This window comes from Sphaeramia orbicularis, chromosome 16, assembly GCF_902148855.1.
Source record: "Sphaeramia orbicularis chromosome 16, fSphaOr1.1, whole genome shotgun sequence".
In the NCBI taxonomy this organism is placed as follows: Eukaryota; Metazoa; Chordata; class Actinopteri; order Kurtiformes; family Apogonidae; genus Sphaeramia; species Sphaeramia orbicularis.
Genome location: NC_043972.1, coordinates 31113067 through 31139445, shown reverse-complemented (window position 1 = coordinate 31139445; position 26379 = coordinate 31113067). Strand labels below are relative to the sequence as shown.

Here is a 26379-nt window from a genome sequence, read left to right as displayed (position 1 = left end):
GCTATCTCTTGTCAAAGCAGCACCCTGCAGTACCGACTGTGTGTTTTGTATTCTAATCAGTTTTGTACAATAAAGAGACAGATTGTCAGAAATGCATTCGGCATCTGTTCATGCGCGATAGTGTCATCAGTATTGTGTGGCATGATTAGAGGCTGAAGAAACGGGAAAATGAGTGTTTCGATTCATAATGGGACTTCTTTTTTTGGAAAAACGTGACTGTAAATGTAAGTCTTGCACAGTGTTTGTTGTCAAAGCTAAATCTCAGTGGAAAATGATTCAGATACATTTTAGACAATGTAAGCTTTTGCAAGTGGAGGATGGATTTAGGAACATATTCAGCCAATTGTGGATTTTAAGGATCTGCATTATTGTCGGAGATGATTTTTTTTTTTTATAATAGACAATTTTAAAAATGTTTGCAAGCTGCTTCTAGAAAAGGAAATAGTCTACATGTGGTGTTAAGTGCAGTGTCAGTTTTTTATCACTAATGAGAAAAATACAGACCGGTCGACTTCTAATGATATCAAAAACTATATTTCAGCTCTAATTATTTGTGTCAGTTGGAGAGTAATGCAAGGTTTCACTTCTGTGGTGAATGATAATTAAAATGTAAGCTTTTGTAAGAGCTTATTAAAATACTAATGATGGATTTTTACATTAAGATATAATCTTTCGAAATGTTTAAATCTGATGCTGTTGTAATATCTAAATTTGTATCATAAAACTGTCCATCAAAAAAAAAAAGAAGTGGTGTTGAGGTTGGTTGGCAGGGAGATAAATACATAACACTTCATAGTGTATTCATCGTATCATTGTAAAATCAGGACAAGTTTAATTAGCCATAATGAATTAGTATAATGCTATGTTAAAGTACTTTAATGTGCTGTTATTAATGTTGAAATACAGTAAGTTACTAACTTATCCATCTGCAACCTTTGAGTAAAATCATTCTTCTGGTGCAGTCACAGCCCACGTTGTAACAGACTTTATTTAGCAGATACTGGGGATGCAACATAGAGTAGCAGCGATACAGAAGAGTCAGTGGCGTTTAGGCTTTTATAGGCTGGAGAGGATTCAGGACTCGAATGTCCTCACAACTCACATGGTCAGCTCCTGAGGAAGAAGAAGAAGAAGAAACAGAAGTGAAACATTTAACTAAGACAGGTAGAGTACATGTATGAAGGTTTTTCTTACTGTAAAAAGTGTAAGTTCAAGTATTACACACTCAAAAACAGAGGTACCAGCTTGTACTTAAAAGGGTACAAATGCTTGTCGCTGGGGGTGTACTTTTTTGAGAGACTTTTCTGTACCCTTTCGAAATGGTCCACTGTTGTACCTTAAGTACTTTACACAGAAAGAAAACTCTCGTATAGTTGATAATGCCATGATGTTTAAAGTTTGAACCGGTGGCCTAATTGAGAAAAAAAAAAAAAAAAACACGGCATAGGCAAGCTACGACATCAAGACATGGAGGTGTGAATGAAAACCTGATAAAACAGAAATTATGGCAATAATCAGAGGTTCTAATAAGCTAAATAAATTATTAGGCTATTATCATTGAGCTAATTGGGCTATTAAATTACAACACAAATTATTATTAAATATAATATAGAGTAATTACAGTATGATATATAATAAATAATGTGCTAAGCCTAATGTTTTAACTATAATTAGGCCTACTGTTCAGTTCTCCTAGCCTATAGCCTATTCTCATGGTCTACACACATTTTTTAATGCTGCAGGGTACCTTATAGTACAAATTTGTACTTAACATAACTTTGGACTCTTTTTCATAGTCTAAAGGTGCAATTCTGGCCTCCTAAAGACCAATACTGTACTTTTGAGAGAACATTCTTAAAAAATTGACTTATAGGTACATAAATGTTCTGATCTCGTACCTCTATTTTTGAGAGTGCATTCAACTGATCAAGATGTAAAACAGAGATTGAGAAATTTATCCATACAGTCATGATAGTGTTTATTATATACTTCCATAGATGGTAGAGGTTTCTATTATTTGTACTAACAGTTGTAGTGGGAGTACATCCACTGTTAGTACTTGTATTTGTAGTAGTAGTATTAACAGTCATGGACCTTTGTTCTGGTTTCTAGTAATTATAATAATACCAGCTGATCTACTTTTGACAGTTCTAGTTCAGTTTTCTGTGCATCAACTGCATCCATGTGTCTCCCCCTACTTCCCTCCTTCTCCCCCTGTCTCTCTCTATCTCTATTGCTCTCTTGTTTCTCCTCCTTTACCCTCTCTCTTTAACCCCAACTGGTCAAGGCAGACGTCCATCCTCCAGTAGTCTGGGTCTGCTCCAGGTTTCTGCCTGTTAAAGGGAAGTTTTTCCTTCCACTGTCACCAGTCACAAGTGTTTGCTCCTGGAGGATTCTGTTGGGTTTCTGTAAATTGGCTTAGAGTCTGGTTCTGACCAGCTTCATATGTAAAGTGTCATGAGATAGCTTTTGTTATGATTTGACGCTATATAAATAAAATTTGATGGATTGATTGATTGTTTGATTGATTGATTGATTGATTGATTGATTGACCCAGCAATGCATTTTTGTCCTCTGTAGTAGACAAGAGTTCACAGCTTTACTTAAAAAAAAAAGCTGTTCATTTCCAAGGACATTCTATTAAAAACAATTCCAAATGTACCTGAAAACACTGTTGTGTCATACTGTGTCCAATCAAAAATCTAAAAGCCTAAACTTCAACGTACTGGGTCTCAGGAGGATATGTAGGATGAGGCTTTCCAAAAACCATCTACGCCACTAACGCCACCTGATAACTCAGTGTTAGTCTTTGCCGCCATCTAGTGGGAATGAGGCTGTACTGACAACCCACAGAGCTGTAGAGGTTGCTCAGTTACTGGGGAGAAATCTGACTTGTCATTTGTCCTCTACTCTTTCTCCTCTAGCAGCTCCCTCCTCCTCAGGCTCTCCGCTCACTGCCTGTGACTCATTATTTTGTTCGCCGTCTGCCCTCCCTCTACCCTCTCGCTTTCCGACTCTCGCTCTCGTCTTCCCTTCCTCCCCGCTCACCATGATAGCATTCACAATGTCATTCTTGTTGTGTTTCAGTGCACGGACGGCCTTGGCTCGTGACACGTTGGCCTGAGCCATCACCAGCTCAATGTCCCTCTGCTCAAGACCTCCCTCGTCCACCTGAAGTAAAGAGAGAAGCCAATGCAGATGTTGGGACGACAGTTGACATTTTAGACTTTTCAGTGATGTTCAGAAATAAGAATTTAGAATTAATACCTCCTCTTCTTCCTCTTCACTCTCCTCCTTTATGGTAAGGCTGGGTGGGGCGGGGGGAGCCAAAGGAGAGGAGGTCACAGGCACCTTGAATTTCTCAGCAGCTGCTTTGTGAGCCTGCTGAGATAGGTCCTCAATCTGAGGAGGAGAGGAGAGGAGAGGAGAGGAGAGGAGAGGAGAGGAGAGGAGGAGGAGGAGAGGGAGGAGAGGAGGGAGAGGAGAGGAGGAGGAAGGAAGGAGGAGGAGAGGAGAGGGAGGAGAGAAGGAGAGGGAAGAGAGAGTGAGGAAAACGAGGAGAGGAAAAATGAGGAGAGGGAGAAACGAGAAAAATTAGGAGGGAGAAACAAGGACAGGAGAAATGAGAAGAAACAAGGAGAAGGAGAGAGAGGAGAGGGAGGAGAAACCGAGGAGAAACGAGGAGAAACGAGGAGAAACGAGGAGAAATGAGGAGAGGAGAAATGGGAAAAATGAGGAGAGGAGAACGAGGACAGAGAAATGAGAGAAACAAGGAGAGAGAGGAGAGGAGAGGAGGAGGAGAGGAGAGGCGAGAGGAAGAGAGGAGGGAGAGGAGAGGAGGAGAGGAGAGGAGAGGAGAGGAAGGAGAGGAGAGGAGAGGAGAGGAGAGGAGAGGATTTACAACACAGTTTACAACATATCGTTAGCCTCATTGCATAATTACCTAAGTCATATTTTTTCAGGTCATAACCACTGATGATAATTGAATCAGCATTAGGAGAGTAAAGTTACACAGATATCACATCACATATCTGGCAAATAAATAAATAAATAAATGGAAAAAATGACAAGGCAATTATGCTATAAGGCTAATGATATGTAAACGTTACAACAGCAGCACACTGAGTGAAAACAGTGTGGGTTGGGTTTTCAATGGCATTTCAGTTTGGATATTTTAGTTGTGGCTTATAACACACTTGAGTTTTCATCCTTTAATTGTGAGTGTTTGTGAATCTACATTTAACACAGTGTTTATTTTTCTGGTCACTTCTGGCTTCTGCATGACTTTGACACATCTGTCAGAATACAAGCCACACATCAGATTTCATTTAAAGTAAAAAAAAAAAAGTCTGGTGACAAGTCTGTGACCCACTTTATGGTCATGACCCACCAGTGGAAAAAACTGGTTCTAAACAAAGTAGACAATGCTTTAGCTCCCAACTGTCACATAAATGTCCCCAAGTTAATTATTCTGACATAATAGTCAAGTACGGTCAGGTGTGTTTGTTAAAGGGTGTACTAATATTTTATGTTCAACAAAAAGAAAGAAAGAAAGAAAGAAAGAAAGAAAGAAAGAAAGAAAGAAAGAAAGAAAGAAAGAAAGAAAGAAAGAAAGAAAGAAAGAAAGAAAGAAAAGAAAGAAAGAAAGAAAGAAAGAAAGAAAGAAAGAAAGAAAGAAAGAAAGACTTACCTTGGCTTCACCAAACACAATATAAATGTCCGATGCAGGACTTTTGAATACATCAGGTCTGCTGATCACAAACAGGATACTCTTAGACTTCCTGATGGTGATTCTGGTCACACCATGGACTGGCTTCAGACCCAGTTTGGACATGGCCTAACACACAAATAGAAGCAGAGAACACACAATAATCGACACACAATAATGTATCACAGATGGTTTTATTTGAATGATCAGATCCTGTTAAAGACTAACAATATGTCATGGCAGGTTATTCATTCATTTTTATTCTATTTATTTGTTCTTTATGCATTCAGAAGTCTGACCTTTCGAGCCTTCTTTTCACTGCGGCTCTGTTTTGGTCTGTTCAGTCCTTCATCTGCAGAGGAGATAGACTGAAAAAAACACTAAATATTATTCACACAGGAATGTTTTATACAGATTTTACTACTCACACAAAAGAAGAAAAACAGTGTATTTTTTATAGCAGCAGCAGCAAAAGGCTTGCACTTATAAGGATTATTATACTAGGACAATTACTATGAAGAATTAATACCTAAATATTGTGGAATTTGACAGTTTTGCATGTTTTTTCATGTAAACTGACAAATCATAAACAAGTTTTCAAGACAGTGAAATCAGTATATCATAATCCAGATTAGATCCAATGCTATTTTTGTTTAATTAATCTTGGAAATGAATATTACAATTCTATTAAAGGAACAGACCTGATGTTCTGATGGCCTTAGTGGCTCCGGTTCCTCTAGTTCAGGCACCGACCCTTCACTCTCAGACTCATTACACGAGGCCACAACAGAACCTACACCAGAATATAAGAACAGGCAAGAAAAGCATATTATATCCTTATTACTGTAATTGATAATCACTACAGAAGACGTAGCAAGGGCGTTAGTGCAGATCAACGGGAAATGGGACTTGTCCTTCAGAAATACAACATGTTATGTTATGTTATGTTATGTTATGTTATGTTATGTTATGTTACATTACGTTACGCTACGTTATGTTTATGTTATGCTATGCTATGTTATGTTATGTTATGTTTATGTTTATGTTTATGTTATGTTATGTTGTGCTATGCTATGCTATGTTTGTTATGTTATGTTATGTTATGTTATGTTATGTTTGCTATGTTATGTTATGCTATGCTATGCAATGTTATGTTATGTTATGTTATGTTGTATATATGTATGCTATTTGATTTTTATTCCATGTGCAAAATGTAAATGGTAATGGCAGGAATTCCTCATCTATAATTCAAGCAGTGAACTACATGATTCAACAGCTGCTCTGCCTGTATTATTGACTTCACTTAAACACTATAAAACTCATATATACTTTAGATGTCTCTGCAATTTTGCTACTATACAAACAAACGTTATGGTTGAAATAACTCACAACTGTTTTTGAAGGTCATCTCACTTTGCTCTGAATTCTTGTGGCTGTGATTGATTGGACATCCTGTCTGTCTGTCCGTTATCTGACGGGAAGAGAAAGGCTGGATTTCTTTGTGACTGGGTAGACCAGACTCTTTCGGCACAGGTCCATTTCTATTTCCTGTTAATCCTCTGGGCTGGGATCTGTGGCCACGTCGAGGCAGTCCGCCATCATCCTCGCTGTCCGTCTCTTCCTCGGCGAGGCTGGGATCTTAGGAAACACACATCACACAAATCGACCACATTTATCAGTGGAAGCTCAAGAACTTGATGCTATCGTATCTCTGCTACTATTGATCCACATAAAATCAAATGATGTTGACAAGTTATTAATATATAGTGTAGTTAACATTTTTATCACAATCTCAACCTGAATGAAAATCGCTTTGCAGTGTCATTTATATACCCACCTCTGTACCTGTCTTGTGTGCTCCATGTACGACCTTTCTTGTTGGGTTTGTGAGGCTGCGTATTGGCATTAGGCTGTGAATGGGACTGAGAATGTGATAGGGAAGCAGAGTCGGATACACATGCTGAACCTGGAGCTTTAGACCCAGATGTAGAGGACTCCTGGGTCGGCTGGGACAGGCTGAGTGGTGATGCAGAGGAGGATGAAGGCAGAGAGACACTCATGGCAGATGTGGTTGATGTAGAATGGACAACAGTGGCCTCTTGGTGGTTAGTTTTTGGAAGAAATTGTGAAACAGTGGCTTGGTGGGTTGTAGAGGAGGTAGAGCATATGGTCGAAGTGTTGTGACTCATACTCAGTGTAGACTGTGGACGGGCTGAAAGGACAGGCTGGGATTCCTGCACAGGTGTGGGGAGATCATCTTCTGGCTTTGTTGAGGCACAAGCAAGAGCAGAGGAGAACACAGCAGGGGAGGTGGAAAGTGGAGTCAAAGAGTAGAATACGGAGTCCTGGTTAGATGAGCACTCCCCAGTATTTATGTTGTTGTCATTTATGTCCACTGTGCTTCCCCTCTGACTAACAGATAGTGGTCTGTTGTCGAGCTCTCGCCGTGGCAGATGTAAGTCTTGATTCTTTGCCACCACAACATTGAGGTTATCTGGAATACATGTGGTAGATTTACAGTTTTCATGGGGAGAATTTTTGACATCAGGAGTGGGACTGTTGTCCTTTTGGATCTGTGAATCAGATTCTCCAGAAGACACAGCTTTATTGTCCGGTTTTTGGTCTCGCTTAGTTTTCGAACGGTTTGCGATCCCTTCTGACAATCCATCAGTTGTAGTTTTTAATGCAAAACAGGGTTTCTTTGGGTCATCAGCAGATGCAGGGCTTGAGTCCTGAGGGCTGCCTGTATGGGAAGCCCTGTTCTTGTTCTGCTTCCCTCTCCTCCCCTTCTTAGCAGCAATCGGTTTATCTGTGCAAAGTTCCCCCTTAGGGGTGTGACAATCAAAGTGCTCTGAGTCATTCTGTACTGGAGAGGTTGGTCTTTCACTTTTGTTCTTTTCTTCATTTCTGCCTCCCTCTTTTGCTTTCTCTTCTCCTTTTGACTCCCCGCCTTCTTCCCCTGAGTTACACACATCAAACTGCTGTCCTCTGAAGGCCTCTTTAGTCTTTGGTTCATCAACAAGTCTGTCTGTCACTTGGCTGACATCACCTTTTCTCTGGCCTTCACTCTGGGGCTCTTTCCCTTGTTGTAACTGGGCATTATTCTCCACCTTGTCTTGACAACCTCTTCTTGATCTGCTTTCATTAGACTTACATTTGGGAGTAAAGGAACCGAATGATCCTTGTAGTAAAGAAAATGCTGTATTAATCTCTGGAGTGATTGTCTGACCGCCAGGATTACCATGACATCTTGACTTGGCATTTTCTAGGGAGCAGGAATGTTGACTTGTTACAGTTTTACCCATATCAGTTTTAGGTAAAATGATGCTGTGGTGATCATTTATAGGACTGTCCGTTGAAACTTTTTCTTCTTTAGGGACTATGTGAGAAGCCTGAGGTTGCATCTCTTCAAGTGGAATATTAGACACAGACTCTCTATTGTTGACAGTCACACTTTGAGGTCTCACCTCCTCTGATAGAGCATTCAGACCTCCACGCATGGCGAACTTCAGTGAACCAAAGGTAGAGTCATTGTTATCTTTAGAACTCTTCCAAGTGTCTTGCACTTGTGTGTCTGTGTAATCGCCACCATTATCTGGATGAAGATTACTGATATCATCAGCAGGAAATGCTGAACTTCCATCCTCTCCACCTCCAGCTTCTGAGATCTCCTCAATGGACTTCCAACTGGCCAAATTTGACTCAGAAGCTGTCTCTCGTATCAATTCCTCATCCACCATTCTGTCCCTCTTTTGAAACAGGCTGTTGTTATCATCCTCATCCAGAACAGAAACCAGAATGTTGTCGTAATTTTTGTAGACTTCGCTGCTAATGTTGGGAACCTCACACGACTGCGTCTTTGGACCCTTTGTGTCACACATGAGCAGACTGTCTGCCTCCAGCTCATATCTCTTTCCAAGAGACAGAGAGAGAGATTCTCCTGCTCCCCAGACACCAAACTCAGACTGTGATCCGAATCCTAAACCTAAGTCTAAGCCCATTCTGTCACCACACCATGCCCCAGCTCCAATACCTATTTCCTTATCTGTTTCTGAGTTTTCCCTTTTGGGTGAGATGGCCAAGGGTGAAGGAGATCCCATCGCTGCAAGCGCTCCCTCATCTGTGGTCAAAGTGTTTTCTCTCAGGTTCTCCTGGGCCGAGTCACCAGGACAGTGTTCGGGACTAAGAGCTAAATTGTCTGAAATTTCAGATGTGACTTCTGGAGAGGCAGACACAGGAATATTACTGGGGTTGGTACCAGCATCTTTAGGACAAGAGAGAAGAAGAACTCCTTTATTCAAGTCGTTGGTGGCAGTTGTCATCCCTATATTCAGAGACAGACCAGAATCAGTACTTCCACACTCCATGCTCATAGACTCAGCTGAAGCATTCCCATTCTTCTGGTCAAGCTCTGTGTCTGACTCCCTGTAAATACTGGACTTAAAGATAGCCTCTGCTCGCACAGGAGGATCAGACTTATTGGAGAAAGACTTCGATAATAAAAGCCTCCCTGCTTCTATAGTCCTGCGGCTTTCTGGCTGATGATGACGAGGCTTAATTAGCAATTTATAAGAGTCTCTTTCTGGTTCATTTGTGGTTTCCTCTGTTGGATAATCATTGCTCTGTTCTAAATGTATATCTTTAAGCTGGGGATTTTCCTCAACCTTTTCTGGAATTAGTTCTGCTGCAAGAGTGTCTGTTGTACAATCTGTAAAAGCTACAGAGGCAGTGGCAGAAGGAGAAGTGTGGAAATCAGGAGCACAGGAAGCTTGAGTACCAGTGGGTGTGGTTGAGTTGAGGTCTGAGGTCTCATTTGGTGGGGGAGGGGAGATGGAAGACTCAGAGATATCCATGTCACATTCAGTCCTACTCTCATCCACTGGTTCTGTTGGACTTGCTTGCATGTGCATAGACTCTGAATGACATATTTCATCAGCAGATTCTTTCTCAGGTTCTGATTGGGTCTGAGCAGATTCAGGTGCATTCAGAGTTTTAGCTTCTAGATTTTTGCCTTTGAGTTCTCCTGCAAAGGCTTCAGAGGTGCAGGCTGTCTCAGGAGGATCCTCTAATTTGAGTTTAATGTGCAAGGATTCTTGATGACATGTGCCAGTGGTAGACTCCTGTTCAGGTTCTGTTTGAACTTCATTTGGGTTAAGTGTGTCCATAGCGGTGGGTTCCAGTGATTGTGCATGTCTCTCAGTACTGTACAGACGTTCATCTTCTTCTCCATTGTAAGAGGCTGAATCTAATGAGTCGTCTGTGTCATCTTGGTAACAGAAAGATTCATCCAACCCTTCATTAATGGATGTTTCAGAAAGGGAATGAAGAAAAGATGCTGAGCTGTCTTCATCTGTAGGATCCTCCACTGCTTTGCTATCACACTCTTCATCATCTTCTTCCTGGTCTTCTTCTTCAACTACTTTCACTTCAACCTTAGCTTCCTCGCATGCTTCATCATGATAGTCATCACCAATGTCATCATTATTTTCTTCATCATTTGCATCAGCAGTGCCAGCACCATCGTCGTCATCACCATAATCGTCATCTTCCTCTTCATCATCATCGTCATCATCGTCATCTTCGACATCAGCCTCCTCCTCTCCTGCTGCATATGCATCAACATCTTTCCTTTCATTTCTGTCATTCATTTCCCCTATTTCATTCTCATCTTCTGTGGGGAAAAGGGTGATTTCCATTGAATCTGCTCTGAAAATAAGGCTTGTGTGGAGTGGGAATGAGATGAGGGAGGCAGGGATCATTCTTTCTTCTTCTGGTATATCATCAGCACAAGTGGCCTGGGAGAACATGAAAGAACCAGGGCCAAGTCTGTCAAAGGCTCCAGAACAAAAAGCATCCAAGGGGATGACAGGTGAGTCGGGGCTAAGGCTGGATGAAGCCATGGTCATGTTCTCAGTGTCAGGAGTCAAGGCAGTGGAGGCAAGTTCTGCATGGTCATCTAATTGTCCGTAAGGTTCCTCTGATATACATGCTTCCAATTGTAGTTTCAGACCAGTCTGCATAGACCTCGAATACTCTGCTGGCCCAGCGGTGGCCTCCTCCAATGGGCAGAGGGAGCTTTCAGACTCTCCTCCGTCCTCCTGGGAGTCACTGCTCCGGCTGCTACTGCTCCTTAAAGGGGATGTATCATCAGTTACCCAACAAGGGCGGCAAGTTTCTCTGGTAATCGTGATCTCTTCCCCTTTTAGAGCCTCCTCCTCCTCCTCTAAAATCACTGTCTCTGTTATGCCCGTCTGTGAATTAATACCATAATCCTCAGAGCGGCAGAGGCAGAAGTCTCCTGCTTTGTCTTCCTCCCGTTCTGCTCCTCCTCTCCCTTTATCCTCCCCAACTTCATCTCCAATTTCTGATAAGGAGCCCACAAAGCAAGCAGGAGCTTCCTGTGTTTCTTCTGTGAGGAGCAGGTTTGGAGAGGTGGAAGGCGATGTGGAAGATGTGTAAGACGATGTCCAGCTACCCCCCTCTGCTGTAATATAAGAGCCAGAAGGAGAAGTGAGAGGGGAACAGAGGTCCTCGCTGTCTGAAGGAGAGCCAGGTGAGAGAGGGCAGGCTGGAGAACCAGGATATGAATGATGCTTAAGGTGTGAGGAGCGGGACGCCATCTTGATTGGCGTGGAAGGTGCAGTATAGTACAGGTCAGGGTCCAGAGATGAGGGCACACCCACTCGTAGTGGGTCAACAGCGTAATTAGGCTCGGAGAAGGACAAAGTAACCGGACAGACCAGCTCAGAGAAAGACGGGGAAGGCACTTCATCTTGAGAGAGTGTTTGACTCTCTTCTTGGTTTTCTATCAAACTGTCTTCAGGTGTGACTGGTTCTGGGCAAGAGGAAGGAGCAGGGAGTAGGGGGCTTTGTAAGGAGGAAGGGAGTGTGGTAGGGGGATGTACAGCGTCTTTTTCCTGGTCTTGTGGTTTTTGTTGGCTTTGTACTTGGCCTCCTTCCTTACTGGTTTCCACCTGGGTCTCTGTTACTTGTGCCTGAGGATCTGAAAAGCTCGGAATAGGTAGACTGGTAGGTGCAGGGATTCCCTGACCACTTGGGCCGACTGGAGGTTTCCCTTTCTGGATTTCTGTTGTCTTGAGCCGTGCCTCCTGACCCATCACCACTCTTGTGTCAATGGTCTGTGGTTCTTGATAGTCACTCTCCACCTCAGAACCAGTCAGGACCTAGGAATAAAAAGTCAATGTACATATTAAGCTTTATTTATATTCAGGTCCATGTTAACCAATAACTACATATTAAGACATATTAATGCTAAATTGTCTCTTTGTTAGTCACTATAAAGTGCCAAATATTAGGCTACAAACCAGCCTTTTCCCCCCACTAGCTTTTTACTTATTATTTAGTGACGTGAGGTCTCACTCAAACCTCATTTTAGAACCTAATATCAGAATTCTTGTACACCAACTTCTTTACTTTCTAAAAATATGAGATTAGGATTAGGAGATTATTGAATTTATGATCTTTTAAAATAATACATTAATAAGTACTTTAACTAATAAAGAGTCAGCATGCTAATAATATGTATCCTAAGTAGCCAATGGTGAATATCTGTACCTTAAAATAAAGAGTTGCCTGATAAATTACTGAAAACGATTACTGCAGCGCATCGATAAACACACACCTTGATTCGTTCCATCTTAACTGGGATATGGCGGCCACAAGGTCCATGACCACCTAACTTTCCAGAAAGTCTAGGTGTGTGGCGATGGTCAGAGCCTTCAGGCTGAGGTCTTGGAGTACCAGAGGAGCTAGATGTTGCATGAAATAGCCGAGGGCCAAACGGAGAGGTGCATGCTGGGAGTAGTTTCTGAGGAGTACTGGGAGAAGGGCTTGACCCACTGTCACTGGGCGAGGATCCACTGTCACTGGGCGTGGAATCAGTAGACGGGTGTCTGGTCATGTCTGAAACCACAACATGAAACAGAAAAAGAGTGAAGTGTGTTAGAGATTTGTCACAGGTTGAACTCAGCTGAACTTTTTTTCTGTTCTCCCACACTAGAGTGCAACAAAAATGTCACCGAAATGGTGGTAATTATATCAAACAAACACCTCTTAGCTCTTTGTATTACCCTGACACTGCATGTGACCTTGATGAAATAAGCACAACTGAAAAGTGTTAACTGATGAAGAACTGAAAACATGTTTTCATTGTTTTTCTCAAGCACTTGGAAAATAATCCTGCTGTTTAAAGTGTCTAATGATTGACTGTCGCAGTCTGTTGTACCCTTTGACCAATCTCTAGACCTGGAAAACAAAATATAAACTCTACTATCTTTTTCTTTTCCACTGCCTCACACAGAGGTGCACAAACCAAGGCAGAATTGCTGTGTTGTTCTTACAGATCATGCTATCATCTTAATAACTGTCATCAAGATTAGAATGGGAAGTGACTGGTGAATGAAAGGAATTAGGTCACTAGTAAGCAGTATACGGCCGAGGGGTGGAGTTGATGAAATAAAAGGCCTGTATTCTTCATTTGTTTCAGTTAAGCCACTTACCTTAACTGATTCTGTTATGCTGAATCGATTACCATATACAAAACTGTACATTTACTGAAATATCGCCAAAGGATACGATGTAATACCCTTTCTTTGTATCACTCAGGGATTGAAGAGAACCTTCCCTTTAACTGGGCCATTGCCACGGTGACCTCAATCCTCATGCTGATTGGCCATTATAACACACAAGTAGCTCAGTGCCAGCCACAAACACACACACTTGCTCTACCAGGAACCCAGATATCACTTACTAATTCACTCTTTGCTCTACAGCCCATCCCTTGTATCTTTACTCCATAATTTCTGTCTTCTTCAATTCTGTTTTCTAAAACAATATAAGAATCTCTCTCTTGTTTCACAACTGTGACTCTTTGCCTGGTCTGCTAAATCCTTCTCTCGCCCCCATGCTTTTTTTTTTCTCTTCAAACAGTATCTTTTTTGCTTCTACTCCCTCACTGCTCTCCTGCCCTGCCTTAGCTGGTGGATGCAAGCATCAGCACTTAGCAGCACTGCCTGATCACTGCCCTAATAATAAGTCCTTAGATGTGTTTGTGTGCATGCTGAGTCATGCCACAGTGACTAAAACCTGTCACCAATCAAACAGAAAAGCATAAGTACGGACACTACCTTTCACTGTACGTTGATTGTGATTTTTTCCTGCAAGGCCTAAAGAGATGTGACAATGGTCACAGTCTAAAATAAATCCAGTAATTTTCTAAACAGTATGACAATGAAGAAGTTGTGTTATGTGTGTGAGCTACACTCTTGCTAGCCTCCCTAAATAATCCAATATGGTTTATACTGTAAGGCCTGTCTACTGTGTCTGTCTGTCTCTTAGCTGCAGACTTAATGCTGCAGTCAGGAGATGTCTGCCGCTGTGCTCGTCTCCGGCCCAGCCTGAGTGTCTTCTCTGGGGGAAGGCGGTGAAATCAAGCACAGAGTTTGGTGGATGAGTAGCTGGATGCAGAAAACTGAGCATGGCTGGAGCTGCGTCACAGATCCTGCAACTCCGGCCTGTCAGCCCCAAAGGGAGCCTCTGTTTCAGCTGCAGATGAAGCCACAAAGACACATCCCAAAAGTCTCATCTATTACATTGGTCTTTTTAGTACGTTCACTGCTCTAACAATTTTTTTTTTTTCATCAAGTGTGTGCCTGAGTAGGTTACAAGTTTTAACCAGAGCATCCAATAGTTCTATTTTCTCCCTCCGCTGACAATATTCAGGCCAAGAAAGCTTAAAATAATTTCAAGCCCCCACAGATCAGGTCAATGTTTAAGTTAAAACAGGAAAATTTCCAAAATAGCGAACTATAAATTACTTCCATCAGAGTGTGGGAGTGTATTTTGAACATCACCTGGCACACAGTTACAATGACATAATTTATAGCTGCAAAATGTAAATTGTGTGCAATGTTTTGCAGGAACTCTTTTATAAATCACTGATTCCTCTAATAGACTACTATTGTGGGCATGATTAGATTACTGTGATTTAAGGGACATATTGATATACTGAATCTCCTAATGACTTCTTATTTCTGCCTCCTTGAGTTCAGTACTATAAATATACAAAGAAGCAGAAACTGAGATTATCTGACATTTGACAACAATAACAACAGCTCTGGTGCTGTGTGGTTGTGTTACAGTGCTCTGCCATGCTGCTGTGTCATGTTCCTGCTGAGGATGGGGGAAGGGAGGAGCCAGTGAACACTGCCCTGACAGCCTGCAAAACTGCTGAGGAAATGTGGAAGAGAATGGAGTAGCACTGGGGCTGACGATGGGAGGAGGAATAAAGCTGCCAGGGTTTGGGTTAGGGTGGGGTTGGGGGGACAAAGCTGGGGTCCTGATGACGATGAAAGTTGCCAAGGAGGTTGAATGCACAAAGGTTTTGGAAGTCAGATGGTGCATTTCAAGAGAGACTGTTAATATGGATTTAGTGGTGTGGAGTGCATAGAGGTTGGCAGGGAGTTAAGCTCCAGGGTGGAGACTTCAGAGAGGATGATAATAGCTGGGAGCTGGAAGGCGATTCAGCATGCAGTTTAGTGAGGAGACTAGTATGCAGCTGAATCACAGCATAGTTAGGCTGCACATGTCAACAGCCTGACATAAATGACCCACCTGACACTTCACCACACGGTTGTTCAAAGCAGATAGTGCTAGTGATGATAGTCTTTTCCACTTTCACTCCATCTCGTCTTCCGTACTCTCTTTCCTTCTACATAAATCTAAATTCAACACTGCCAACTTGCTCTCTACTATCCTGACCCCATCTTCACGAATATGCCCTTGTCTAGTTGCATTTACATCATTAACTTAAGTATCCCAAACCCTAGAAGTCCTACCTGGTCCAGGGAGCCCTGTCTCCTCAGCCCCCGACTCAGGGTGCTTGTCGGTGGGGACAGATCTGTGAATGCTCTCCCCTGGCATGCTTCTCGCTGGCTCTCTTTGGCTCTGACGCAACAATAAACCATACAGCCGGAACAGACAAGGTGAACAGGGAGTGAGAGAGAGTGAGAGTGAGAAAGAAAGCAGGGGAGGAGGAACCTGAATGCTCAGCGACCCAACACTTAGATCTTCCCCTGCAGCACGTGTCTGTCTATATGTGTGTTTGTGTATGAGACAGACACACACACAGAGAGAGAGAGAGAGAGAGAGTGAGAGTGAGCTGGTCTCTTTCTGTGGTGCAGCACAGTGATGCTGCTGTTGTGGGTGTGTGTTTTAGAGCCTCATGATCCAGTTCTTCTGAAAATGTGTGTGTGTGTGTGTGTGTGTGTGTGTGAGAGAGAGAGAGAGAGAGAGGGCGAGCCGCAGTATACTCTCTTGATGTCCAATTCTTGTTCCCCTCCCTCCTTTCTTCCCTGTATCTCTTTCTATCTCTCCCTTCTCCGCCTCCCTCCTCTTTTAGCCAAGCTATGACTGGATCCTAGGAGATGATGTCAGCAAATTTCCACCGCCCTCTCAGTGCTGCCCTCAACCTTGAAGGAAAGGACCAGTACTGCAAAAACAAGAAGATAAAGAGAAATCAAACGAGGGAGGGTAATTAAAGGAAAACAAAACCAACAAACTGAAGAGAAACCGAAAGTTAGATAGATCACAAATGTCAGAAATGAAACCTAAACGTATCCAGCTCATTATATGCCTTCTTCTTGCCCTCTGTTCTGATTACATCCTTGAAGAACCTGCTAAGAGACGCTTCCCCTAAGGTGAACCAGAGCATCTGTTTCTCTGCTCCATCTCAGCCACCTCCCAATCAATCTTGCTCATTCGCCTCTGTTTTCCTAAACTTTAATAGATAAGGGGTGAGTTGAAATTAGATGGATATATAAAAAGAGAGAGAAGAGGCGGCAGCACTGAGCCAAACGCTCAGCAGTGATTGTTTCCATGGCAACCCAAAACTTCCCATGCCAGCTCAGCAGAAGTCATTGCTGTTTTACTGTATAATGCATAATGGCTTCTGTGCAATCCAGTTGACCTCAACAAATATAGCTTGCAATGAACTCAGAAAAAGAAAAACTGGTACTTGGCTCATGTTATCCCCTCGTTTGTGGATGTTGTCAAGGGCAGAAGAGGGAAAAAAAATTCATATAGACATTGTTTCACTGATACATGTGGTCATATTTATAAAGATTTTTAGCAGGACAAGGTAAGTCAAAATGTAATTTAATGAAGTGAGGAACACAAAACACTGACTCCACATTCACACTGCTGATCCATCACATACAAGACGCTGTGACCAAGGAGTTCAATAAGGGAAGTGCTAGCTGGGCTGTTTGTCAACACTCCGTCAATTGATCTATTGACCCCTGAATATCACGAAGAACGAGGTGTAGCAACATAACTCTGGATCACATTAGGGTGTGTTGGAGTAAGTTTCCATGTTTTTTCCTGTTCCCTCATTGGCCCTTGTGGCTTTGTATTATCCTTTTGCTTCCTCTTAAGTTAAACTCATTTTTCTTTCCTGTGACCTGCCTTGTAATGGCCTGTCTTTTTACATCAGCTGCTTATCAGCCTCTGATGTCAGAGTGCTGCCGCTGCCTGTGAACAGCAGTGGGCAGGTTCAGTATTTTATCTAAGAATCTTGCCACAAGTCCCTGCCACTGATAAAACTGTTGTATTTGAATAAACACACACATATATACATGGATAGACTGATGTATGCATGATAACCCAAACAATGACTATGATAAGATGGCTTTCACTTTAAGTATCAAACAATTATGTGTTAGATGAAAAGCTTATTATAGTTTTAGTAGAAAAGACATACAATGACTCCAAATGAACCACGCACTATTCCTCAGATTATTGCATTCTACTTCTACTGAACCACTCACTGACACACTCACTAGTTTACCATAGCCTCTAGCTATTAGATGTGAAATGTATCATCTTCTATTGATTACCACACAACAATCTAACACTTCAGCTGCCGGACTGTGGACACTATAAATAAAAGTACACAGCCTGTCCATATCCTGAGTCTTACGGAACATACATCACCTCACAAGTGAAAAAGCACCCAAGACAAACAAAAACTGCAATAAATCAATTTATTCCATCACAAGATAACTCCACACACATTCATATTGATAATATAACATTCCAATATATTCACATGATAAATTCTACACTCCACTTCCGTGCATCTGCTTTGACATGTCACTTACGGGCTGACTTAATCCATCATATTTTCTCTAGTGAAAGACTTGCAGATGTGTTTATTTATGTCTCCTTGGCTCTAAAACTCTTGCTCGTCATCTCCATGGAAACAGGGAAAGCCCTACATGTTGCCAAGGGAACCAAAGCGAATTTTTTTTTTTTTTGTTGTTGCCTGACAAAGTATGAGAGAGCTTTTCTGCATTGCCGCTCTGTTCTGAGCGTGAACGTGGGTGTTTGTGTGTGTATTCCCTGTGGTCCTATTTGGTTGGGAAAGCTCTGTTTTAGCTGAGCCTGCAAATTCGCTCCAGGCTGCCCAGTTCACTTGGCCATGTCCTCGGCTACGGCCTTTCCAATTTTATCCTTTACGTACGCCGACTTCTGGAAGTCAGTCTTCAGCTGAAGCCACTCATAATATGGCACCTGAAAGAGGACAACACAGGGTCATATATCTAGGCATTATCAAAAACTCCTTAACCATGTTATACACTGTTTGTACTGGCACAGGAAGAAGAGAATGAATTTTTCATATTGTCAGTCTCAGGTAGATACGCTGGCCTTATTAACATTGCCTGCAACACAGCAAAAGGCAAACGATACTACCAGTGGCTAAGGAGACTGTCCTACATGAGAGAGAGAGTGAGCTTGGATTGGCCTAGATGAGACTGCTGGTAGCTCAGGGTCTATTTATACCACAGACTGCAGTGAGACCCACCTGACTCTCTACCAAAGTATTACATCTATTGTTTGCGGGGCCTTAGCCTGTCAGATACTGCACCAACAGAGCCGCGGCTCACAGAAATACTACTGTCGCAGCAAACACAACACATCAGAGTATGCTATTTTAAGCCTTCGCTTGTGTGTTTGTAATAAAAAATATCTGAAGAGCAAACAGCTGAGTTCACCAAATGAGCAGAGATAGAGAAAACACTTATGACACTGGGTCTTGCTCTGAGGTAATTAAACCACCATAACAAACAAAGATAAAAATGCAGGGTATCCATCCCCAGCCCCACCTCCACTACGATGAAGCCTGCAAGCTGAAGATGTCGCTTCATCATGGCAAACCTCCCCAGAATGTCTTTACTCTTTGAGACAAAGTTTGGAAATTCCCAAGCCACGAAAGCAAGCCTGAAAACAGATTAACATAAGTGGATGAAGAGGCAACACAGGTGAAAAAAGTGAAGCAGAGGAAAAACAGATCCAGCACTACAAGGATCAAGAGCAAAGTGGTTTGATAAATCCTGTCTTATGTGATTGTTCTTTGTGACTCACCGCCGTACTCCTTCAGGTAAAGGTTTACCACTTCTTTCTCCAGGAAGATGTGGGGCTTCCAGTATCGATAAGTCCACTGGTCTGTTGTTGCAATCCACCACCATTTCACCATCTGATCATAAGATAAGAAAAAAAAGAAAAATAACTGTATAACTCACAAAATTAGAACAGCTTTGAAAAATACAAGAAAAAAAACTCAAATTAAGTAAATGAAAACCAATGTGTTCCCACAATATGAGACCTTTAAAGTACAGTGGTTCTATAAATTATATCTGTCCGGCATAATACACAAAAACACTAAAACCGAATAAAAACTACACTAAAAATAGCTAATTAAAAAAAAAAAAAAACCTATGTGTGCAGTTTACTTACACTAAAGCAGAAAACTAGACAGAAAAACTACAAAAAAAAAAAAAAAGAATTAATTTCTGAATACTACACAGCTGAGGTCACCTGAAATACTGAATACTGTGGCACTAAAGCTTTTAATGCTGTACATATCCTGTATATCCTGTTGAAAAGTGAAATGTTTTAACTTTGCTATAACAATAAACCTAAAGGTGGCCTATGACTCTTGCACAGTACTGTAAGTCTAATCTTGACTAATCAAACCTCCTTCCACAGAAACTGGGACCAGGAACAGTTATAATTCAAGGTGACAGTGTTGAACGCTGCCGTGGCCTCTTACCAATAGTCCAGCCATACACAGTGACCACCCCAGTGCGAAGAGCCCCTGCTGTGTCTCCTACCACACTCTGTAAAGCCTCCCTCAGACTGCTCTGCAGGGGAGATAGGGGGGAGACTGGGCCCTGGTGGGACCAGGCGGTCAGGGCAGACGGGACGGCTGTTGTCTTTGAGGAACCTGAGTGTTCTAAGTGCAGAGAAGCAGCGATGTGGAGGAGCTTCAGGCGATAGTTGTCCGCTCGAGTTGGACTGCCCTCTGTGGACAGAAAAAGACAACAGAAAGACAGACTGAGTGTTTAAACTCACCTCAAAACTGGTTTAGAGCCCAGCGTTGCTCCTCATATCTATGAGAAATATGAGCGAGTGTACTAATACTACACTGCCATCTACTGAGACAGAAGAGTAGTGCACGATGATAAGAAAAACAGTTGATTAATATTGGCCAAACATTTTTTTTTATCTTAACAGACCATATTTATGGTTAGGATTATTCATTAAGGTAGTTTATTATATATTGTGGAGTTGAGGTTCTCACAAAATTTGCTGCTTTTTTTTTTTTCCATTTCCACATTTCTATCAACAATTACACACATTGGCAAATAAATCACATTTAAGCAAAGAATTAATTTGCGTCATTCAAAACACATATGGCCACAACTGTATTTATTGCAAAAGGGCTTAATTTTGTTGATACTTATCTAATTATTCTGATCAGAACATGTAGCATTTCATTTCCTGGTTCTAACTTTTCCCTTTTAAAAAGATACAATCAGTCGAAGTTGAGCATTTTTATTTATTAAATAATTAATTAATTATCAAAGCATCTTTGAGTTCATTTTCTGATGACCTATGTATCACTTTTTTAACTGATCTGGGAAAATCAACAATAAGTCCAGTTTTTAATCAACTTTCCATCCCAGTCTACATCTGATAGTGTTCCTCATGGAGTTCCCCATTGTTACCTGTCCATCCTCTGCTGGATAATTCTTCATGGCGACTAAGAAAATGGTATCTTTTAATGGAAACTGCTTATTACTAATTGAGTAAATGTATTCTGAGTCAAGAATTTCTTTGGGGAAAATTTCTTTACTTGAGGAAAGATTGGTTTCACATGATTCATCCTCAGCAGGTGCCTGAACCACTTTCAGTACCCTCTCCAGGTTTAGAGGAGCAGGTGCGAGTTCCTCATGAACTGCTGACGTTGATGTATGCACCATGTGTGAGCTTAAGTGCACTGAAATAAAGTGTGTATCTGCATATTTATACTCACTATTTATCTTGAACAACTAAAGAAAGATTAAGCAGCTATGTGTCTTACCTGACAGTTTGGTAATATGTTTCTCTTGTAAGAGAGGGATGAGGTAGTTGGGCTGAACCTGCTGTAGCACACACAACGACCACACCACATCTGTCTGCAGGAAGGGCTCCAGGCTTGACAGAGAGTCCTTCAGTGATGAGTGAACCTTCACACAGAGTGGCACACATGGACAAAGAGTGTATTCAAGGTAGGAGGCACAAATATGGACAAGCATTAAACAGAAAAGGATTAGTCTCACACAGCCAGACCTCAGTCTGTTTTAGTACTGGGGTAGAAGTGTGTGAGTGGACCCAAGAATAAACTCACTGGGTTGTTTATGTTTACTTAAACTCATCACAATTATCTTGGGCAGCAATAAGCAAAGGTATGGAGCAACAGTCTGTGCAACGAGTGCCCAAGACAAACCCTTTCGTCTTGGTAAAATACTTGCATAAGGAGGCTTGCTCCACAGTATAAAATCTCCCCAAATAAAAAAAAGAACAACAAGCCTGCTCTGCTTTATGATCCAAATTTTGGTCAAAACTTGCCATTTTTGTGTGTGGTCACCAGTGGACTTTGACAATGGTAACTTACGGCTTGTGAATAGGTAGAATAATCTTAACTGAAACAGCCAATGAGAGGTTTATAATAAACAGACTGTCTGGCTCACAGGATGAAATCTGCAAAAAATAATCCTGTCATTGACCGACTGTTTCAGCTTTCCAGTCTCCCCTTTTCTACTGTATTCGTATCACTATAGTGAAAGTCGCCTTTCTATTTGAAGGAAACCACATGTAGAAAATGGCAGGATTTGACAAACATACATATATTTTCAACAGTCATTAAGTCATTCTTAATACTAAGCATTAACTCGCCATGCAGAAATGCTCCAACAAGAACATTGAACTTAACATTATTTTGCAAAGACACTGTTGCAGTACCCTGTGCTTAGCCCCACCCAATACAACTGTGAAGGGTTTCTAGAAATATTAAGTAGCCAATCAACCAAGAGAGTTACTTTGCTCAAAATGATGGTGGATGCTACTTAGACATGTTTCCCAATCTAGTCAGTGTTAAAGAGTGGAACTCTTTCCACTGCCTTTGTGAGATTACCAACAAACTACTTAGAGAGATTCAGACTATAAATGGTTTATACCTTGGCATAAAAATCCTCTCCTTTGCTGGGCTGGAAGCCCAGTCTGGCAAAAGTCAGGAGCAGATTAGAGAGCTGCAGAATGGTGTATTTGTCACTGTATAATGTGTAGTGCTAGAGAAAAAAAGGGCACAGAGAGAAAACCAAAACACTTGTAAAACATTTGTATTTAGATACAGTTGTCACAATAAAGGAACCACAATGAGTGTTAAATTTGCATCTAACCTCGGCAAAGGCCTCAAACAGAGGGAGGTGGAGCCATTTTAGGAAGCCAAGTGATTTAGCACAGCGTGTGACATCAGTAGGACTGAGCTCAGGGACTCTGGGTAAGAGCTCTGAGGCCATTCGCTGAAATACCTGAGTATGGTGAAAATTCAACTTCCCTAAGAAAAGCAAGAGAAGAATGTCGACATTATTAGTTTGAAACCGTATACAGTACAGAAAGATTTAGTTGTAACAAACATAGCAAAAATTAGATTTCTAAATGTGTTTACATATATGTATAAAGGGTGTCTACAGGCGTCAGACACAGACATGTAATGTTTCTTGAGTAATTTTCAAGATAAGATTTAACCCATTTTAATACTCTTTTTATGAAGTCACTATAAGTGAATATAAATGTAAGTTTAAGTCTGTATGTTGTCCTTTACTAAAGTAGATTTGATGCAGGCAATATATTTATCACAGTGACACAACATAACAATCAACATTTTGCCAAGCGGTAGGTGCAAGTACAAAGACAGTATTTGGTGCACCAGTAGGTTTACATCTTTGTAACATCAGACATTTGGACACAAAGGACTCACAAATAAAATGAGATGTGTTTTTTGTGGTAATTAAGACCACATAAAATAAAATGTATACTCACAAAGCCTTGTATCTAAATAGTTTAAGACATGGTATGACAAGAATAAAAATATGTAAGTTGTTAGTGTTATTACCGTAAGCAAAAGCCATGTCCATAATCAGTGGAGTAGTGAATTCTGATGACGGTTTCTGGAGAAGGTGGTAGGACAGCGCTCGGAGCAGTGGGACAGATCTGCGGCTCTGAGTAGCCAATGACACGCACACTCTGCGGATTTCTTCTGATGAAAAGCTTTCTGCGAGCTCTAAAGCCTGCAAGTGCAAAAACACAAGTGTTTCACAATATAATAGACCTTTTTCACATCAGATAATATGGCTTACCTGAAAAAAACAAAAAAAAACAAAACAAAAACAAAAACACAGATGGTCCTGATAACATCACTGTTGAATATGTTCCTGTCAAGTGTCCCAAAATGCATGCAAAACTAAAGCCCTGAAACTGAATGAAAGTATCCTGAAACATTCTGAACTGAAGTAATTAGCTATTAATTATCTGCCATAACAAGTAAAAATGGCTGCTATGAAGGTCAATTATACACATTGAAACAGATGTTTTGCTGTGGTGTTATAAAAGTCAGAAAGAGAGGTGTGATTGAGTTGTTCTTTGCTTCTTATCAGGCAGTTTGACGTACTTCATCACATGTGGGCAAAGTGATTCATAATTCTTTGTAAATGGACAATATTTTAATTTGTTCACCAAGACATAGAGCAGTTACTATTTCCACATTTTACTCTACCTTGTCCTCTAGTCTATCCATCAAGGCAGGCGACACACGTTCTCCCTTTGACATCAGTACAGCAACTGTTTTAACATCACAGATTTCTGTCCAGCGTAGCTCCAGCTGCTTTAAGACAGCATTCACTATCATCACATCCTGATGTCCCCTCCTCCCGGACCCCCAGTCTGCTAGGTAGGACAACTGCTTATATGTTAGCCTTCGGACACGCCAGAGGATTTCTGTCTGGACTGAACTGAGCACTGCATTTGTTGAGGGCAGACCCATTAACCACAAAGCTTGCAAGACAGACACAAGACTGCTGTTCCACACCTGTGACACCTGGAAGAAAAAGATGGATGAGATATTTTATTTGGCAGATAAAAGAGATGTAGTCATTTTGTACTTCAGTCAGTGTAAGGTTTAAAAGTTAATTATGAATTTTTTCTCAACTGACATCAAAAACTATAGAGAACAGCAGTTTTATAAGTCAGTTCAGTAACCAACACTAGGGCAGTCCACCTATATGTGTTTATTTCCTTACATTCTGAGATACTGTATTCATCATATCCAGCAGCCTCGAGTCCATCATCAGTGTTGGCAGTTCATTCCTAAACGTGGGGTTCGTCTTTAGCATTAAAAAAGTCCATTGTTTTAGGGCACTTGCTGCTTGATTGCCATTTCCTCCATGCTCTGCCCAGGCCACCAGGATATCCTCTGGCTCTACTGCTTTATCCAGCTGGTCGTCCAGCTCAGTGCGAGTGGGCATAGTCTGAGAGACATCATCTTTAACAAATCGCCTTTCCTCACACATTAACCTCTCTACCACACCTGGCCAGCCTTGCGCCCTTTGCACCTCTGTGGCCATAGGTGAGGGCATGTAAGCAGCAGCCACGACTGGAGCCTGGGAGGAAGCCCGGCACAATAACCGGGCATATCTGACCAACAGACGACTGGCCATTGGATCCAACAGATGAGACAGGAGCCAACACCAGGAGAGGACTGAAAAGGTTTCTCAGAATTCAGACACCCGAGTCACCATCCCACATCGGCCCTGAGGGGTAGAGGAGAATCCAGGAAGAAAACATTTGATTAAAATAGAATAAATGACAAAGAAGCATGACGAGAAGAAACCCACACATAAATAGGGGTGTAAGAAAATATCGGTTCTGCAATATATTGTGATATTTCATTTCACAATACTGTATCGATATTAAAAAGTACTGTATCGATATTTTCAGGTATTTATTCAAATGCAGATATTGTGGAGGTTCATTTTTGGTTTTTCTTTATTATTATTTAACACTCTTTTATTAAATAATGTTAGTTCCTTTGTTGGGATTGCACAAAAATAATGTTATGATGTTAGTTATGAGCTAATAGAATATGAACATTTGAGCAAGATCTTAAACTGTATTGTCTGTAAAACATAATTTAAATTTTAACACAGGAAAATTTTGGGATATAGCATTAGATCCTGTTGGGATCAAATAAAAATTTGTTCAGTATTTGTGCATATTTCTAGTGTAATTAAATTCTTCAAGGAAATAATCATTTAAAAAAAGAAACAAACAAAAAATTGCCTTTATAACACAATCATGATATATCGCGATATATCGTATCGTGATCCTAGTATAGTGATTTATATCGTATCGCCAGATTCTTGCCAATACACATCCCTACACAAAAATGTAATATATGAGATATGACGTCATATATAAAGGCACCAACAGTAGTAATAATGTTGCCATATAAGCTACATATAAGGGACTACTATTATTACATAGAGACAGCCATCTGTTGGTTGAATGAATATATAAATAAAGTATATGAAGCAGCTAATGTAAAGTTTGCATTTCATACATGGTTTACACATGCACTGACATTTATGTTAAAGTATGTTACTTCTAATAGTTTGTTTTCACCAAATAAACTATGAAATAATTCAATAATATATAGCAATTTACATAAAGGTACTCGGAAAAGGGTACAAATTCTAAACTACAGACAACTTGATGTTGTAATATGCTTTGTGTAATCAGCGGCCGTTTACAGCTACTGGAAGGCATAATGTCACCAGAGTAAATACTGTTGAACATAACACAGATTACTTATCTTAGCTGGGATGAGCACAGTTATGTATGTGCCCCTGTCACCTAACCTAAAACAAAACCTTTCGGATCAAAACCTTAATCATAACAGATCCGAGTGTAGTCACTGAGTGCATTTCTCCTGTCATGTAACATTTTTTCCTGACCTTGTCCTGGTAAGGAATAAACAATGTGGAACGCTACGCGCCGAAAATCTCCTATAACATGTCTAAACTGCAAGACAGCGTCCAAACAAATTCTATAACGTAAACACAGTTCTCAAAAAGATACGCTATTTACCTTAATTTATTGTAATCTTGGTTAAAATGGTTCACATGGAGGTATTGGCCGGCGGCAGTCGCAGGAAAATGACGTCACACACCGATATTACGTGACATGCGGATGCAGCTGTAAATGGACGGAAG

The 26379-nt window shown here is 41.1% G+C and overlaps 2 protein-coding genes across 2 annotated transcripts; both read right to left on the bottom strand.

Annotated features, from left to right (window-relative positions):
• Positions 1-969: 969 nt before the first annotated feature.
• On the bottom strand, positions 970-16065 carry nacad (NAC alpha domain containing). Its single transcript, XM_030158539.1, has 10 exons — positions 15565-16065; positions 12351-12631; positions 6546-11892; positions 6098-6346; positions 5410-5501; positions 5008-5076; positions 4691-4837; positions 3268-3402; positions 3049-3171; positions 970-1113 (listed from the first exon to the last, which is right to left on the bottom strand). Exons 1-10 carry the CDS (start codon positions 15647-15649, stop codon positions 1099-1101), a joined length of 6543 nt encoding a protein of 2180 aa, XP_030014399.1. The 5' UTR covers positions 15650-16065; the 3' UTR covers positions 970-1098.
• A 1690-nt stretch (positions 16066-17755) lies between these two features.
• Positions 17756-26359, bottom strand: tbrg4 (transforming growth factor beta regulator 4). Its single transcript, XM_030158547.1, has 11 exons — positions 26255-26359; positions 24409-24918; positions 23886-24206; positions 23226-23400; positions 22510-22667; positions 22288-22398; positions 21153-21297; positions 19839-20090; positions 19151-19262; positions 18892-19006; positions 17756-18298 (listed from the first exon to the last, which is right to left on the bottom strand). The coding sequence occupies exons 2-11, from the start codon at positions 24823-24825 to the stop codon at positions 18197-18199; spliced, it is 1908 nt and encodes a 635-aa protein (XP_030014407.1). The 5' UTR covers positions 24826-24918; positions 26255-26359; the 3' UTR covers positions 17756-18196.
• Positions 26360-26379: the final 20 nt, after the last annotated feature.